Source organism: Monodelphis domestica, chromosome 2 (assembly GCF_027887165.1).
Source record: "Monodelphis domestica isolate mMonDom1 chromosome 2, mMonDom1.pri, whole genome shotgun sequence".
In the NCBI taxonomy this organism is placed as follows: domain Eukaryota; kingdom Metazoa; phylum Chordata; class Mammalia; order Didelphimorphia; family Didelphidae; genus Monodelphis; species Monodelphis domestica.
In genome coordinates this window covers 167,284,346-167,302,387 of record NC_077228.1, presented here as the reverse complement: position 1 = coordinate 167,302,387, position 18,042 = coordinate 167,284,346, and the positions used below count along the sequence as shown (strand labels likewise).

The following is an 18,042-nucleotide window of genomic DNA, read 5'->3' as shown; positions in this document are numbered from 1 at the left end:
CATACATAATCCAAGGAATAGCTTTAGTTTTACTTGTTCTCTGTGACTGTGTTACCAGATGAATTGACAATCCTTTTTCAAGTGGAATTGGGGTCTTTTTCCCTAAAACTTATCCCAGTTGCTCTTGTGACATAGCTTTTGGCTTGGTCCCTATGAAGATAAGGGGTCAATGGGAGACTTTCTGATTCCATTAAGAAGACTCAGCTAAATGCTCATGAAGAGTTCATAGGTCAAAGAATTCTTTAGCTCCCTGAATTAATGAAGACACTGATATTTTCTGTTGTCTTTTTGTGCCTTGCATCTAAACATATTCCTTTTCCTTTCTCTTTTCCACCCATGTCCATTCAGCTATTGTATCTGGTAGTCCGAATTGTCTCTCTTTGATTCCTCATAATTCACTCTCCCTTGGAGGGTGAGACAGGAAATAGGGGAAAGGATGAGGGTGACAGAGACCAACCCAGGGAATTATATATCTAACCTTGATAGTGAAAAAGTAGGAACTTAGGGGCAGGGAAACCTGAGGGAAATGAATTGTTGTTTCTGATGAAGGTCCTCTCTAGCTGTTAGCTCCTTAATGAGTCCAGAGGGAACTCTGGAGAGGAGATCAGAAAATTCTCCCTATGAATGTCCTGATTTCTTCAACATGGCCATAGAACTTTGAGCTCACCATTCCAGACCTAGCTGTGCTCATTAAATAAAATGGGCACAAGGACCTGTAGTATAGTAATGGTCCTCTAAGGTCATAATAACAAAATCTCTGATAACAGCTCTGGGGCCACAGCTGAGAGAGAGATAAAAGAAAAGTCCACTAATAATGCTCATTGGGACAGGCCTTCAGAGAAATGCTCATGGAGAGGAGGCTGAGGAGATTATACAAAAAGGAAGTAAGGTGAGGCTAGTAGGATATAAATTTATTTGAAATTATCTTCGTCTTCTTCATTGCAGTCATAGGATCTAGGAAGTATAGAGGCACTCCCAGAGTATATGGAAAGTGGAGATTTTTATGGAGAATGTCAGTTGGGAGATCCCTGGAATAGGGGGACCAGAAACTGAGAGACAGGACACCAGTGCTAATGGGCTTAAGCACTTATATTTAATGCAGGACCTGAGTCAGGGTTTTGGAGTTCTTTATGTAGGAAATGAGAAGATGTTCTTAAGGGAGGGATCATGACTCCTGAACATGGGGAGTAAGAAAGCAAAATTCATATTTGGGTCCAGGTCTGTTCACTTCATGGTTGACTTTAGGTCTCCTCTGAGCTGTAATCTGCTTTTCTGTATTCTATGGGTAAAAAAGGAAGAGGATTATGAGATAGCCTGGACTGGAGCTTAAAGTGCTTAAAGAAAACTTGAGGATTAGGGTGGGGAGGCAAGGAGATAATGGAGTCCAAATAGTGGGGAATGTAGAAAGACAAGAGGCAGTTCTGTTGAAATAATCACAGGGTTTATTGATCACAATAAACAGTAGGATAAATGTAGGGAAATCACAGGGACTAAGGCTACTCTAACTTTATGTCCCCCTTGGAACCTTTTCTAGACCCAGAGGAAAACACATCTCTTTTCTTCCTTTGTCTCACTCTTTTCATCTTTCAGGCAAGTTGCTTTATTAATATTTTTCATTAACCTCTCTTATAGCATCTTTTCTTCCAAACTATGTATATAAAATTCACTGTCTCAGATCTACACTTATCTCCCTTATACACCTTCTCTTCACCCCCTCCATCTGTACCCTAGGTTGATTTGAATTGAGATGGAGTCCTCCTAGTCCCCAACCTGAAATGTATTAGTACATTAATTGCATCCCCTCCACCTTCTCTATTGTATTCAAAAGCCACAAGAAAGAAGACTCAGGGTCCAAAAGTATATAGATAAGGAAAAAAATCTGTGAAGATGGTGAAGAAATGTGTTTATAACATGACCATGTTCCCATTTAGAAAGACTTTTTCTCCTTGGACAATACTTTCCTGTCTTATCTTGGGGGTGATTTGCCACAGTACCAATACCAGAGATGAAGATTCAGAGCTGGGATGAGGTAAGGCTGAGGAAAGTCTTGGTAATACTTGTAATATTAGCCCATTTGTCAGAATTAGTCACTTAGGCTTTCAGGCAATTGCATGGACTGACTTACATTCCACGGTCTCAGAACCTGGGGAAGCTGCGCTCACTGAATAAGCAGTTTTGGTCCTTGGTTCTGAGATGGAATGGAGAGAATCTGGGCCTGGGAGTGAGAAAACTTGTATTTCTGCACTGACTCTACTCTAGTAGTAGTCTAAGTGTTAGTAATTTACTTACTCACTCAGTCACCTCAATTGCTTTAAGTGTAAAATGGAGATCAAAGAATTAAAGGAACATGGAATCACATAATTTTAAAATTGGTAGGGTTTACTTGGCAAAGAATGATATTTTTCTCAATGGATTGTAAACTGAGATGATAGAATTGAAAGTCCTGTCTAAAAACTCCAAAGTACTACATGAGTATAATTTTTTTTCTCATAATTTAATATCAAAATGGGCTGGAAGGAAGATCAGATAAAAAAGGTCTCATCTCTGTCCTTGGGATGTCTGCCATCTTTTTGAAGTGACAGGATATTTAAGCAAAATACTAGGTGGTACTTTTACAAAGCAGTAGTCCAGAGAGAGAGAGAGAGAGAGAGAGAGAGAGAGAGAGAGAGAGAGAGAGAGAGAGAGAGAAATAGAGAGAGAGAGAGAGTCTTGCATTTTCTCTTATCTAATTTAGTGTCATTAGTCTGAGAACCAAAGGATCACAGGATTTTCATTTGAAAGTGACCTTAGAGATTATATATTCCTCACATTACTACATGTAACATAGAACCTGAAGCTTCCAGATGTCATAAATTTAGGAAATAGAAATGGTAGGTAGGATTTGATCCTAGAGTTAAATTAGCAAACATTCATTTAACAAATATTTGTGCAGGTCTATTATCTGCCAGTTACTCTGCCAATAACTGAGGATACAGGTATATAAGACTGGTATATAAGGTATTTATGGGCTGTTATATGGAAAAGGCATGCACAAAGACATATACAAGCGAATATATTGTAAGAGCCACAAAGGTAGTTAGATGGCATGCCAGACAGGACATAGAGCATGAAATATGTGGTCAAACCCGACCTTAAACACTTAATAGCTGTGGAACCTAGACAAGACACTTAACCTTATTTAGCTTCAGTTTTCTTATATATAAAATGGGGATAACAGCTCTTACTTTCTAGGATTGTTATGAAGATCAAATGAGATAATATACATAAAACACTTTGCAAATTTTAAAGTGCTATATAAATATTCTTCCTTCAGAATTGAATTGACTCATTGTAGTAATCAGAATATCTAAGTCCTTCACTTCTTTTATTTATTAAGGAAGAAAACACTGGAGGTTTTATATACACACATACATACCTACATACATACATACATACATACATATATATATCATATATATATATATGAAGGAAAAACAAATTAGAAGGTCAAGGAAGGTTTCCTGGAGGAGGTGACATTTGAATTAAACCTTGATATACATTTTACAAATCCTTTCCAACATAGATATGTGTTTCTATGAAATAAATTAAAGGATTTTGGTATATTTAGTATAAGTATATTTTTTTTATAAATGAAGAAGCAGAGGTCCAGAAAGGCTCAGAGATTTGTTCAAGGTATAGCAAGCCTCTAAGTGATGGAATGAATTGGAATTGAAGTTCTCGACTTTGGACTTAATGACTAGTTTTCTCCCTTTCTACTCTACTATTGAACTCCAGAATACAATGAAGTCTATCTGGTTTGGTGATATAGATGGATTCAGAGTCAAAACTGATGTAGAACATAGCCTTTAGGTGTATATGGTTTCAATCTTGAAGTATATGAAAACTAGCTAGTGAAAGAGGGATTAGACTTCTTCCTGGGACTAGAAGCAGAATTAAGACCCAAAGATAGAAATTCCAGAAAGATAGTTTTCTGTTCATTACTGAGAAGATGTTTCTTACAATTTATTTTCCCAAATATGGGACGGGTTGCCTCATGAGGAAGTGAGTCAGCTGTTACTGGAAATTTGTAAGCTAAGATTTGGATGATCATTTGTTGAAGATTTTGTAGTGGGGACTCCTGGGGTTGTTTCAGGTGATCCCTAAAATTTCTTCCAACTGTGAGGTCCTTTTGCTTTAGAGGGGATCAGTGGATTTATATTGGGAGGTGTTATAAGGGGATAAAGGCTTTGAAGGAGGAAGAATGAACAGCAATTCTTTCATTAATATCTGAAGGCTTGCTTGGGACTACTGAAATTCTGAAAACAGGCAAATTTATTTTTTAAAAGTGCCTTCTAAAAATCTCAAATCTCTAAAGTTTGATGTCCTTTAAATAAAGTCATTCAAAACTAGCTAGCTAATAAGCAATGACTTCATGAGATTGAGATGATACATCAGAAATCCAAAAATCCTATTTCAATCAATCATTTAATGAATTAGAAAACATTTATCAAGTATTTACATCATGCCAGGTACTGTGATAATCTCTATGGATAAAAAGGAAGACAAAATTACAAGAAAAAAACAGTTTCTGTCCTCAGGTTTACATTCTAAAAAACAACATAATGTATAAACAAATATGTAAAAAGCTAACTAAATAGATGAATGAATGAATATGCAATATATATACATACATATATATACAGAGTGTAAAAAAAGAAATTTTTGAAGAAGATGAAGATGAGAAGTTGCAAGTTCATGGGGGCTTGAGGCAGGTACCTCTTGCAGAAGATGATATTTGAGCTGCTTTAAAGAAAGTTAAAATTTGGAGGTGAGCACATCACTCCAGGCTTGGCAGCCAGCCAGTGCAATGGTATGATGAGATGGAATGCGCCATATGCAATAATAAGTATTACTGGATGGTAGAGAGTAAAATGTGATAATACAAGAAAGATAAAGAAAGGAGTCATTTAGTAAGAGTTTTAAATAGAGATTTTCTATGTCATCCTAGGGGAGATAAGGAGCCATAACAGTTTATTGAGAAGAGGGTCATATTCAGATCTGTACTCTAGGAAATTCTCCACTACATATATGGAGAAGATGGCCTAGAAGAGAGAAATATGTGAAGCTGAGAGACTAATTAGGTTACTGTAAGAGTTCATTCATTTTTTTCCACTGGTACACAGCTGAAATTGACCAGGTTGTATATATTTTAATCATGCACAATTTTTTCTCTTATATTCCTTCCTATGTAGTATTGGCAGTGTATGAAGAAGTTGACCAGGGGTCCATAAATTATAGTCTATAGTACCAAATCCTACCCACTGCCATTTTTTACGACTCCTAGTTAAAAATGATTTTAACATTTTATAACAACATATTGAAAAATGTAAAATTATGCAGTCAACAAACATTCTAAGCTCATGGATCAGATTTAATCCTCCTACAAAAGCTGCCCACACATGGAGAAATGTTTCAAAGAACTTGATGAAGCTCATTTAAATATTAATTAAACTAATTAATTAAATTAAATTAACATATATTTTGATATTCAGCAACTTCAAAGCAAAGATTGACATTGGGGAGAATGATAAAAAATTTGAGAAATCAGTCATGATGATGGCTAAAGATATATAAATTAAAAAATCCTGAGACCTAGAATCATAAGTATTTCCTCTGAGAAAAGAATCAGAAGGCTATGGATATGGTGAGCAACAAGTAAAATTTCTTAACAGACAGGAAATGATTTGTTACTCTTATGGGAGTCATTTCTGAATCACCTACCTACCTATCTATCTACCTGCCTATCTATCTATCTATCTATCTATCTATCTATCTATCTATCCAATCTCTCTCTCTCCATTTATCCATCTATCTAATCAAATCACCAACTTTTTAGAGCAAATATAATAATAATAGCTAGTATTTACATAGATCTTTAAGGCTTTCAACATGCTTTTTATATGTTGTGTCAATGAAAAAATAGTACACAGGTGGAAAAAGAATAAAAGAAAAAATAAGGTAGGAAATTAGATCAACTTCTACCTTACCTACTGAATAAAGTTACTGATGCTGCAATAAGTGATGTGGATAGAGAAAAGAATATCACTAGACATGTGCAAGGAAAATCTATTTGACCATCTGTCATTGACAATAGAGATGGAGGGAGGGAATAAATATTTATATGGCATTTATGATATATCAGATACTGTGCTAAATATTTAAAATATTTGAACCTATGGTAGTATACTGACAATTTTTAAAATGTGATGTTATCTATGTATTATTATATTTTTATTTATTTGATTTATTTTATCAAATGTTTTCTGTTTCCATTTTAATTTGCTTCAGGCTACACTGGAAAGTGTCAGGGGGTACCTATTTCATACTTTTGTTTTAAGCAATTCCTTTGATCATAAGTTGCATGGGAGATGACAATTTGCAGTGATAAGAATTTTCTTTACTAATGAAATTATAGCTTTAATCCCTAATTCCTCTGATTTTTTTTGCTTTGTGGGTGATTTAATCTTTATTGTTATTATTTTTATCCCAAATTTTACAAAAGAAAAAACATTTCTACATACAAAGAAAAAGACAGAACACAAATGAAATAATAAATCTTCTATATGATTAGATTACTTTTCTTCCTATCTATACAATAGATTCCATTCACAGGTATCCTAATCCCTCCCCATGCTCCCTGAATTACAGAAGGTATCATCAGGGAGACCAACATATACATATAAATTCTTTCATTTTTCACCTTTCTGTTCACTTTCCAGAGGTAACATTCACAGTTTATTCTTGCAGCATTAATTCTGTGGCTGTGTATAATATTCATCTGGTTCTTATCTTATATAGTTCTTTCTGCTAAGTACTTTGTGTAAATATTTTTTTCATGTTATCATCATAATAAACTCTGCAAGATAGATGCTTTTATCATCTCCATTTTATACTTGAGGAAAGTGAGGATAAGGAAAGTTAAGTGACAATCAAGATTAAACAAATAGGAAGTAGTTGAAGTTATATTTGAACTCTAGTCTTCCTGATTCCAGGTTTAGTACTCTTTCCACCACCAGTAGCCTTTGATAGATTGGTGAAGGTCTTTCTGAATTTGATGGGAGGGTGGACTTGATGTATTACATTTTCAGTCCCCTAAAATGTATTGACTGGCTACTAAAGTTTCTACCATTTTGCTTCTCTGAAGCTGAATTCTTGAACCCAAATGTAGGATACTACATTTATTTCTATTACATTTACAGTTTTATTAGGAGCCCTTTCCCCTATAACAAACAGATACCTGACACAGCATATATTGATTGTTCCAAATTCCTTGCTTTGGAATAAGAAATAATATATCTAACATGTCTTTAATATGATAATACTTCAGACTCTTGAAGATAGGCTTCATGTTCTCTCACTAGATAATCTCTCCTCCTGAATAAAAATTTCTAATTATTAAAAATGATTACCTCTAGCATGGTCCACATGTACCCCTTTTTATCATCCTGACTGCTCTCTTGTTCACGATCTTTTTAATTTTAAATGTATTTGTTAATTAAAATTCCTAGGTACTATCTCCTCTCCTGGCTCACCAATAGAGAAAGCACAATTTGTCAAAAAAGATCTTTATATGTAAAAATATGTCTTATTTTTATCACTTCTTTCTCTGTAGGTGGATATACAAACAATATTTCTGTTGCTGTATATAATGTTCTCTTGGTTCTGCTCATTTTGCCCCTTATAATTTCACATAGATCTTTCCATGTTTTTAAAAGAATTAACCTGTTCATCCTTTCTTATAGTATGTAGTATTTCATTGCAATTATACACTAAAACTTGTTTAGCTATTCCCCATTGATGGACATCCCCTCACTTTCTAGTTTTTTTGCCATTACAAAGAGAGCTGTTATTGTGTTTTAGAACTTTTAAGTTCTTTTTCCTTTTTCCATGATCACCTTAGGAAATAAAACTAATAGTGATATTGCTAGGTCAAAAGGTATATAGTTTTATATATATGTCACTATCTCTCTTTTATCAAATCCTTATCTTCTAAGAATCAGTAGTAAATATTGATTCTAAGGCAGAAGAGTGGTAAGGTTTAGGCAATTGGGTTTAAGTACTTTGCCCAGGGTCACAGAGGTAGAAAGTGTCTGAGGCTAGATTTGAACCCATGTCTTTTGAACTCCAGATGTGATACTCTCTCCACTGTGCAATCTAGATGCCCCTATGTTAATCATGTTCTAATTATGTTGCTGCTAGAGTATACTCCCTCCTTAGCACACCTGACTCTTTCTGCTCTGCTTCCTTCTCCTTGAATAATTTTTTTAAATTTAATTTTACCTCCAATTACTGGTAAAACAGTTCCCAATGTTCTCTAAAGTATATTGTCTCAAATTCTCTCCTTCCCTTCCTCTTTACCTCCCCCCACCATGTTGAGATGATAAGCATTCTCAGATTTTACATGTGTAATGTAAACTATTTTAAAATATTCTTTTTGTGGAAGGAAACTCAAAAAAATTAAGAAAGTGAAGAAAGTTTACCTTGGTCTGGATCTATGCTCTACCAATTCTTTTTCTCTGGAAGCAGATGACATTTTTTTTTTATCATGAGTCCTTTGGGATAGTTTTGAATTGTATTACTGAGACTACTAAGTTATTCACAGTTGTCCATGGTACCATATTCCTGTCACTGTGTAGTGTTCTAGTTCTGCTTCAGTTTAAAACTCCTTCAGTTCATTATATCTTTCCAGATTTTTTTCTGAGCTCCTCCTGCTTGTCATTTCTTATAGCACAGTAGTATCCTAATACAGGCATATACTATAAAACACTGAGATATTTCTCAGTTCTTTGCCTCCAACAAAAAGAGCTGCTTTAAATATTTTTGTACAAATAGGTCCTTCCTCTTTTTGCTTTCTATCTTTTTGGGGATACAAATGTAGTAATGGTGTTGCTGGATAGATACTGTTTTGTATCCTGTTAGGCACAGATCCAAAATGCTCTCTAGAATTGTTAAATCAATTCATCACTCCCCTAACAGTGCATCAGTGTCTCAATATTCTAACATCCCCTCTGAGTTTTGTCAATTTCCTTTTCCATCACAACAGTCAATCTGATAGGTGATAGGTACCTCAGAGTTGTTTTAATGAGCATTTCTTTAATTAATGATCTAGAGCATTTTTGCATGACTATAGAGAGCTTTAATTACTTCTTCCGAGAACTGCCCTTTCATATCCTTTGACCAATTATTAATTGGGGAATTACTTGTATTCTTATATATTTGACTCATTTCTCTATGTATTTGAGAAATGGGCCTGTTTTAGAGACTTGTACATTTTTTCACCATGATGATTACTGTGTATCACTTTCCATCTTATTTCCCTATTTAGTTTCTGACCAACATCTCCCCCATTTTGCCCTCTGTTCTATCAGCCTCACACCCCATGCTCTTATCCCCTTCCCCTCCTACTATTCTGCAGGGCAAGATAAGTTTTTATACCCAACTGATTGTGTATATTCTTCCCTCACTGAGTCAATTTTGATGACAGTAAAGTTCATATACACCCCTTCCCACTTCTTCGTCTTCCCCTCTACTATATAAAATAGATCTTTCATGCCTCCTTTAGGTGAGATGATTTAACCCATTATATTTTCCCCTTCCCCCTCCTCTCACTGAATTCCTCTTTCTCATGCCTTAATTCAATTTTATTTTTTATATCATCCCATCACATTCAACTCATACCCTTTCCCTCTCTCTATATCTATTCCTTCTAACTGTTCTAATAAAGACAAAATTCTTTGGAGTTTCAAGAATCATCTCCCATATAGAAAAGTACACAGAAATGTACCTTACTGAATGTCTTGATTTTTCTTTCTCATTTACCTTTTTATATTTCTCTCGAGTCTTGTATTTGTGAGTCATTCAGCTTTAGTCTTTTCATTATGAATATCTGAAAATCTTCTGTTTCATTAAATATCCATTCCCCCCCTCCCGACCCCACCAAAGGAATATGCTCAGTTTTGTTGAGTAAATGATTCTTGGTTAAAGTTCTAGATCTTTTGTCCTCTGGAATCACACATTTCATACCCTCTGATCCTGTAATGTAAAAGTTGCTAAAATTTGTTATCTTGATTGTGGCTCCATGATATTTGAACTGTTTCTTTTTGGTTGCCTGCAATATTTTCTTGTTGACTTCATAGTTCTGGAATTTGGCTACAATATTCCTGGGGGTTATCCTTTTGAGATCTCTTTCAGGAGGTGATTGATGGATTTTTTTCACTTTCTATTTTGCCCTCTTGTTCTAGACTATCAGAGCAGTTTTCCTCGATAATTTCTTGAAAGATAATGTTTAAGCTCTTTTTTTTTTGGGTTATGGATTTCAGATAAGCTTAATGATGCTTAGATTATCTGACTTGCATTTATTTTCCAGGTTGTTTGTTTTTCCAATTATTTTGTCATTCTTTTAACTGATTTTTTTTCTCAGTGTCTCATGGAGTCATTATTTACCCAATTCTAATTTTAAAGACAGGTTTTTTTTCTTTTTCGAGTGAACTTTTGAACCACCTTTTCTATTTGGTTAATTCTACTTTGTATAAAGTTATTTCCTTAGTAAAATTTTATTCCTCTTTTCCCACATGACCAATTCTGCCTTTTAAGAAGTTTTTATCATCAACTGTATATTTTTCTACTTAATGAACTCAGCTTTTAAAGAAGTTCTTCTCTTCATTGGATTTTTGTGCCCTTTTACCAATTAGTCTATTTTGCTTCTTAAATTGTTAATTTCTTCAGTATTTTTTTGTGCCTTGATTACCAACCTACTGGCTCTTTTTTAATTATTTTCTTATATTATTCTTGTTTCTATGTTTAGGTTTTCCTTCTACCTCTCTCATTTGATTTTTAAAATCTTTTTTGAGCTCCTCCATTAATTCTTTATGGTTTAAGAGCAATTAACATTTTTTTGAGGCTTTGGAATACAGGAGTTTAGTTTTTGTTTTCTTCTGAATTTGCATTTTGGTTTTCTCTTTCATCTAAATAGCTTTCTATATTGAGGGTTTTTTGTTGTTTGATAATTTCCCCATTTTTTCTTTTATTATATTATTAATAATTTTTTATTTTTTAATTAAAAAAACCCTAAAGTTGGAATCTATAACTGATTTAAAGGGAGCACCATTCCCAGCTTCAGGTTCTTTGAGAAGCTGCCTTAAGAGCTGGCTCTGGGAATGTATCTGCTTTTAATACTTCCAAGGTAACATATAAGGAGAAGTGTGTTTAATATGCTCCAGTCTGAGGGTAACCACAAGCACTCTTTTATTCCCTGGAACTGAATAGGGTCCTATAGTCCCCTATGGCCACAAGTGCTAGTGTGTGCTATTGCTCCTCCTCCTTTGTGAGCATGCCCTAGGACTGTTTCTGGTTTCTATGTATGAGTAGTGCAACAAGAGAACCAACAAAGGGTCCCCTGTAATATTTTTCTGATCAGTTGTCTGATCCCCCTTACCATCTGTGACTGGGAGCTCCAGAAACCTTTGTTGCTGCTTTGGCCGTCCCAGGACCTATTGCTGAGGTGAGGTCTGCCCTGGCATGCTGTTTTGTGCTCCACCTCCAACCCAGTGTACTCTATCCCTCTTGCTGGCCTTTTTAAGTTGTTTTGGTATGAAAAAATATTTCACTTCATCTTTTTATGAGTTGTGCTGCTCAAGAATTCATTCTGATGTCATTCAGAATTCAAAATTTAGAATTCAAAAAATTCATTTTATGTCATAGTTTTTTAGAGGGTAATTTGGTAGAGATCAAGGGGTCGGTATACCTTCTTCACCATCTTGGCACCCCCCCCCCCCTTAAATAATTATTAAAATAAATCAGAAAACAAACAATTATCTAGAAAATTCAGAACAAAATCTCTCAGCTTCTCTAGATCATAGAATTATGTATCCTTCCCCCCCCCCCCCACTCCTCTCTGCAGATTATTCCCTGGGAACGATTTTCTTCAGAGAACCTCACCACAGTCAACGAATTTCTGTTGCTTGGATTCTCCAGTCTCCAGGAAAAGCAGCTTGTACTTTTTCCTATCTTCCTTTGCCTCTACCTACTCATCCTTTGTGGGAATATCATCATTGTCACTGTCATCTGCCTAGAGCACAGCCTCCACATTCCCATGTACTTTTTCCTAGGGGTCCTCTCTGTCTCAGAGACCTGTTATACATTTGTTGTCTTGCCCAAGATGCTTATCAATTTGTTCTCTGTGCTCAGGACCATCTCCTTCACTAGCTGCGCTATCCAGATGTTCTTCTTCCTTGGCTTTGGTGTCACCAACTGCCTACTCCTTGGTGTGATGGGTTATGATCGCTATGCTGCCATCTGTCACCCTTTGCGCTACCCAATCCTCATGAACTGGAGGGTTTGCAGATTGTTAGCAGCCTCTTGTGGAGTGAGTGGCTTCCTAATCTCATTGATAGGCACAACTTTGGTCTTCATTTTACCCTTCTGCAACTCCAACAAGGTTGAACACTACTTCTGTGATATTTCACCTGTTATTCACCTTGCCTGTGGTGATGCTCATATCAATGAGCTCATCATATTCATCTGTGGCATCCTGGTGCTCGTATTCCCTCTGTCCTTCATCTGCATCTCCTATGGTTTCATTATTAGCACCATCTTGAAGATTCCATCTGCTGAGGGGAAGCGGAAAGCTTTTTCTACCTGTGCCTCCCATCTCACTGTGGTTGTAGTCCACTATGGATGTGCCTCCTTTGTCTACCTACGGCCCACATCCAGGATCACATCAAGTAAAGACCAGTTGGTGACAGTGACTTACACCATTGTCACTCCCTTGTTGAACCCCATGGTTTATAGCCTAAGGAATAGGGATGTCCAGCTAGCCATCCGGAAAGTAATTAGCTGGGAAGGGTTTTCCCTTAAAACTATATAATTTCTAATTCACATAATTGTGGATAAACAGTTGTACTAGAGATATTGTTTATTTTGACAGAGCTATGAGTTATATGCTACTCCCATGGCTACATGCTTTTAAAAACTTGTTTAAGGATTTTAAGAAATCTATGGAGAGTAATTAACAGTGATAAGAGTACCACATACTATGGGATGATAGGTTGTAAAGTAGCATTGTCCAATTTTATAACAAAATCACATCTTTATAGGAGTTTTTGAGTATGCATGCCTAATATATGTATATTTATTGACATAGTATACTAATATTATGTGGAATATAAAATAGAAATTAAAAAGAGATAAAGAATTATACACTAATATATTTTTTATTTTGTGGATTAATAGTATATGTAAAAAAGCAATATTTTTTAAATAAAGTGCTTATCATATGCAAGACACTGGTCTAAGTACTAGATATACAAATACATGCAAAAACATAATTCTTGCCCTCAAAGAACTTATATTTTCAAGAGAGGGCATACATATATAAAGGAGCTAAAAAACAAAGGGAAAAGAAAATACCCAAATGGAAGTATACTGTGGTGAATATTGGAATCAGAAGTAGAGCTGAATGAAGAATGAAGGATGACTAGCCTAGGCTCTTCTTTAAAATGGAGGCTCCAGAAGGAGTTCATTAGAGGGGTAAAAAGGATTCAGGGATAGAGGAAGGTTTCAATATGAGAAGGAACTTCTATACTGAGAAAAATGAAAGATGACAGGCCTAAGCCTTTTTCTTTTTCAAAATGGAGTTTTTGGGACAAGGGGGATGTAGGAACCTAGGTATGTTTCAGGTTGAGGAGGAACATCCATGGAAAATTTTTTTATTTCATTAAAATCATTACTAAAATAATTAAAAATTTTAGTGACACCAATGATCAGTGCAATTAATTGAACCTATTAGTTTTGAAAAATTCTCATGAATGTATTGAAGGTTTGGGTAAATGTTTAAATAATTGTAATTTGTGAAAAGTAAATTCATTTTTTCTAGATATATAAAAAATTTAAATATATTCAGTAAAACAATCAAATAACTGAAGAGTAGCCAGTTAAAATAACAGCTTTTCAACAGGAGTCATATCTGTTTATATATTCATTGTATGCAATGTAAAAACAACAAGGAAATGTGAATTTTTTATTTCACTTCAGCAAAATATTTTTGAATATGAATTTATCCCTCCTTATAGAATTCTGCTTAATGGATGCTATCACATCTCTTATTAATATTTGAATATTTTACTTGTGTTTCTGTATGAGTGGGAAGACAAGAAAGAAGTCAACTCCTTTGATCTGTAAGTGCAGGAAATAGTAAAATGCATACTAAGGCTTGAAAAGTAGGTTGCAACCAGGTCATATAGGACTTTAAACATAAGAGTTTATATCTGACTCTGAAGTCCATATAGAGCACAAGAGGTGAGATGGTCATCCTAGTGCTTTACAATAATCACCTTCTTAGGAATGGGGACAATAGATTGAAGTAGGGAGAGATATGATGTAGGCAGATGAATTAAGAGACTGATATAATAGTCCAAAGGAGATGTGATGAGGGTCTAAACTGTGGCAGTGGCTGATGCAGAGGAGGGGATTAAAATTAGAGTCTTTAGAGAGTTAGAAATAAGATTTGACTAATGCTTGTATATGTTATATGGGTGAACCAAAGATAACATTAAGATTTTGAACTTTGGTGACTGGAAGGATGTAAAGCCCTCAATAAGTATTATCTAAAACAAAGAAACTTTTGATTTATTTTGTGAAAATGAGGTTCATGCATATGTGCTTCTGCTATAACTATACTGACCTAAAACATCTGACTAGATCACATTGAGATGATTTTCTTGACTTTAGTTCTTTGTCAGTTGAGTTTTGGAATTTATGCTACATGTACATGTTCATTGCTCTCTTTTGTTGTATTTTTGATTCTGTGGTGTTAAATAATTAAAAACGTTTTAAGTAAATATATAAATATATATATATATAAATAATATATATAAATATAAAGTTATAGCTCTTAAAGAGCACATTTTAATACCTATTAGTGTAGCAGATATTGGTATAAAGTAGTCAAGTGTTTGAGTAATCATTCAAGACTTTAATGAAACAAGATCAATCATACTGAAATGAAAAGAGAAATACCATGGATAATGAAAAAATATTTAGAACTGACAAATTTTTGCTACAAAACAGCCTAGTTTTCTGTACAAAATAAGCAAAGGTCTCCAGAGGAAGGAATCTAATCTGGGGACAGATCATTATGATTCATTTGTAGTATTATAGAAAAACAGGGAGAATAGAAAAAAAAGCTTTATAATCTATAAAGAAAACTAGAATAATAATCCTCACAGTGTTTGTCATAGGCATAATCATATAAACCTAAAGTAAATGAAGATTTGTAGAAGGTAAATTTTATTGATGAAGTTGTTTTTTTTTAAACTTTCAAGGATATACCAAAACCATTGTCCATACAGCCCTTAGTGCTGTGCCAAAACTCCAGAGGGTGAGATTCTTCACATTTGAGAACACTAGCTTAGGGTACAGGGGGCTAGTTTAGGAGTCAAGAAGACTTGGGTTAAAATATAACTATTTTATTATGTAATCACAGAGATATCACTTAACCTCTCTGAGATACAATTTCTTTATCTATAAAGAAGGGATCTTCCCATCACCTTCTTCACAGGATTGTTATAAGACTCAAATGAGATAATATACGTAAAGTACTTAGAAAGCTTTAAATGGTTGCATAGGATGGTGATAGATCTTGCTCTCAAGGTTATTTAGTGGGAGAGATGAGTAATAAGCTGGGATCAGGAGGGCCAAAACCAAGATGATAGCAAACCACAGCAAAAATTTATTGATCACAGCTAGTGTTAGAGAAAGTTACAGAAGCTAAGGGATTAGGTAAGCTTTTCACTTACACAATGGATATTAATGGTTTACAAAATTGGTACAATGGATTTGGTTTACCTCATTGAATCTAGACAGAGTTTTATATAGGCTGATAAATCAACATGTCAATGTGTAACCACCCAACCCAGATTCCCAGAGAATGCTTTCTTCAGTAGGTTTTTGTAGGAAATCCAGTTTCTACAAAGTACAGCATGGAGGAGTTAGAAACCTCAAGCAAAGTAACGAGGCTACATGTCTGGCTTTAACTAAGCTATGGCTTTGATTTTACTGGGATCTACTGTGGTCGGTTCTTCTTCACAGCTTTGCTGAATGTAGCATTAGGCTTTCCAGAATTTTGCTCCATGAGTGCCTCTGGCTGTCCTCACAGGATGGCTCAAAAGTCTTAATAAATTTTTAAGTTTTAATAGTTGGACATAATACCTTTTAAGAGTTAGTAGCTTACACTTCTGGTCAAGATGGCGGCTTAGAGAAAGCTAAAGTCCAGATCTCCCGAAACCCTTCCTTACCGATCTCAAACCGAATGCTCCTAGGGCACCAAAATTCAAAACGATCAACAGCATAGACCCTGGGAGTCCTCCTCCTGGACCTGGACCTGGATCAAAAGGTACAACACCCCCCAAAAGCCAGAACCCGAGACCACTCGGACCTAAGGGGTAGGCAGAAGGAAGGTCCTAGGACCCATCCCCCCCAACCCAGAGCGCCGAGTCCGAGTCCAAGGCAGCAGAGGCAACCTCAGAGCCCCACAGCCTGCTATTCTGAAGGCCGCTTCCTGAAAACAACCTGACCCAGTCGAGGGGGCACCCAGACAGCAGGGAAACAGAGAGAGACAGGGGAGCTTGTAACCCCCTGGGAGGAGCCCTCGGAGCTCCGGGAAGCCGCGGCCCCTCCCCCTCAGAGAGCAGGGTCATCTGGAACAACAGCAACCCTCAGGGCTGGTAAAAGGGCCTCGGGAGCCGGCTATTCTGAAGGCCACATCCTGAAAACAACCTGACCCAGTTGAGGGGACACCCAGACAGCAGGGAAACAGAGAGAGAGGAGGGAACTTGTAACCCCCTGGCTGGATCCTTCCATTGGAGTCTCACGAAAAAAGTCCCTGCCTTAAGGCATACTAAATTCAACCCAGGGAAATCTAATCTCATTAGAAGCCCTCGGAGCTCCAGGAAGCTGCGGCCCCTCCCCCAGCAGAGTGCTGCCGCTGGCCAGCTAAGGCACAGAAACAAGGGCCAAGCCAGGCTTAGAGTGTGGAAGTAAGGCAAAGGAGAAGCATCAGGAGGGTGCCGAGGAGAAGAGGGCAGTAACAGGGACATACCAGCAATTCCTGGCTTCCCGGGAAGACAGAGCAACAACTGTATAGAACAGACAATCTGCCTAGGGCTAAAACCTCTGAACGCCAGACAGAGATAAGAAAAGCTAGTCCCCCCCCACTCAGATAGAGATGGTAAACTCCACAGAAGCACAAAAGCCCCCAAATTCCAAAAAAATACAAGAAGAAGGGGGCGACTTTGTACACATTTTATGGAGCAAAAATACAAAACACAGAGGAGATAGAAGAGGAAACACAAGCAAATGCTCCAAAACCTTCCAAAGGAAATGGAAACTCTCCAGAAACCCAGGAAGAATTTGAATCTGAAATGATCAAAAAGATGGAAGCCTTCTGAGAGGAAAAGTGGGAAATAATGCAAAAGAAATTCACGCATCTATAAAACCAGTTTGACCAAACTGTAAAAGAAAACCAGGCTTTAAAGCAAGAACTAATAAAGCAAAGCCAAAAGACCAAGAAATTAGAAGAGAACATAAAATATCTCACTGACAAAGTGACAGATTTGGAAAATAGAGGTAGAAGAGATAATTTAAGAATAATTGGACTTCCAGAAAAGCCAGAAATAAACAGCAAACTCGACATCGTAATACAAGATATAATCAAAGAAAATTGCCCAGAGATTCTAGAATAAGGGGGCAATACAGCCACTGACAGAGCTCACAGAATACCCTCTACACTAAACCCCCAAAAGACAGCTCCCAGGAATGTAATTGCCAAATTCAAAAACTCTCAAACGAAAGAAAAAATCCTACAAGAAGCCAGAAAAAAGACGATTTAGATGTAAAGGAATGCCAATCAGGGTCACACAAGACCTTGCAAGTTCTATTCTAAATGATCATAAGGCATGGAACATGATCTTCAGAAAGGCAAGAGAGCTGGGTCTTCAACCAAGAATC

The 18,042-nt window shown here is 36.1% G+C and overlaps 1 protein-coding gene across 1 annotated transcript; it reads left to right on the top strand.

Annotated features, from left to right (window-relative positions):
* Positions 1-814: 814 nt before the first annotated feature.
* On the top strand, positions 815-16,070 carry LOC100030476 (olfactory receptor 10R2-like). Its single transcript, XM_056814640.1, has 3 exons — positions 815-889; positions 11,939-12,865; positions 15,981-16,070. Exons 1-3 carry the CDS (start codon positions 815-817, stop codon positions 16,068-16,070), a joined length of 1,092 nt encoding a protein of 363 aa, XP_056670618.1.
* Positions 16,071-18,042: the final 1,972 nt, after the last annotated feature.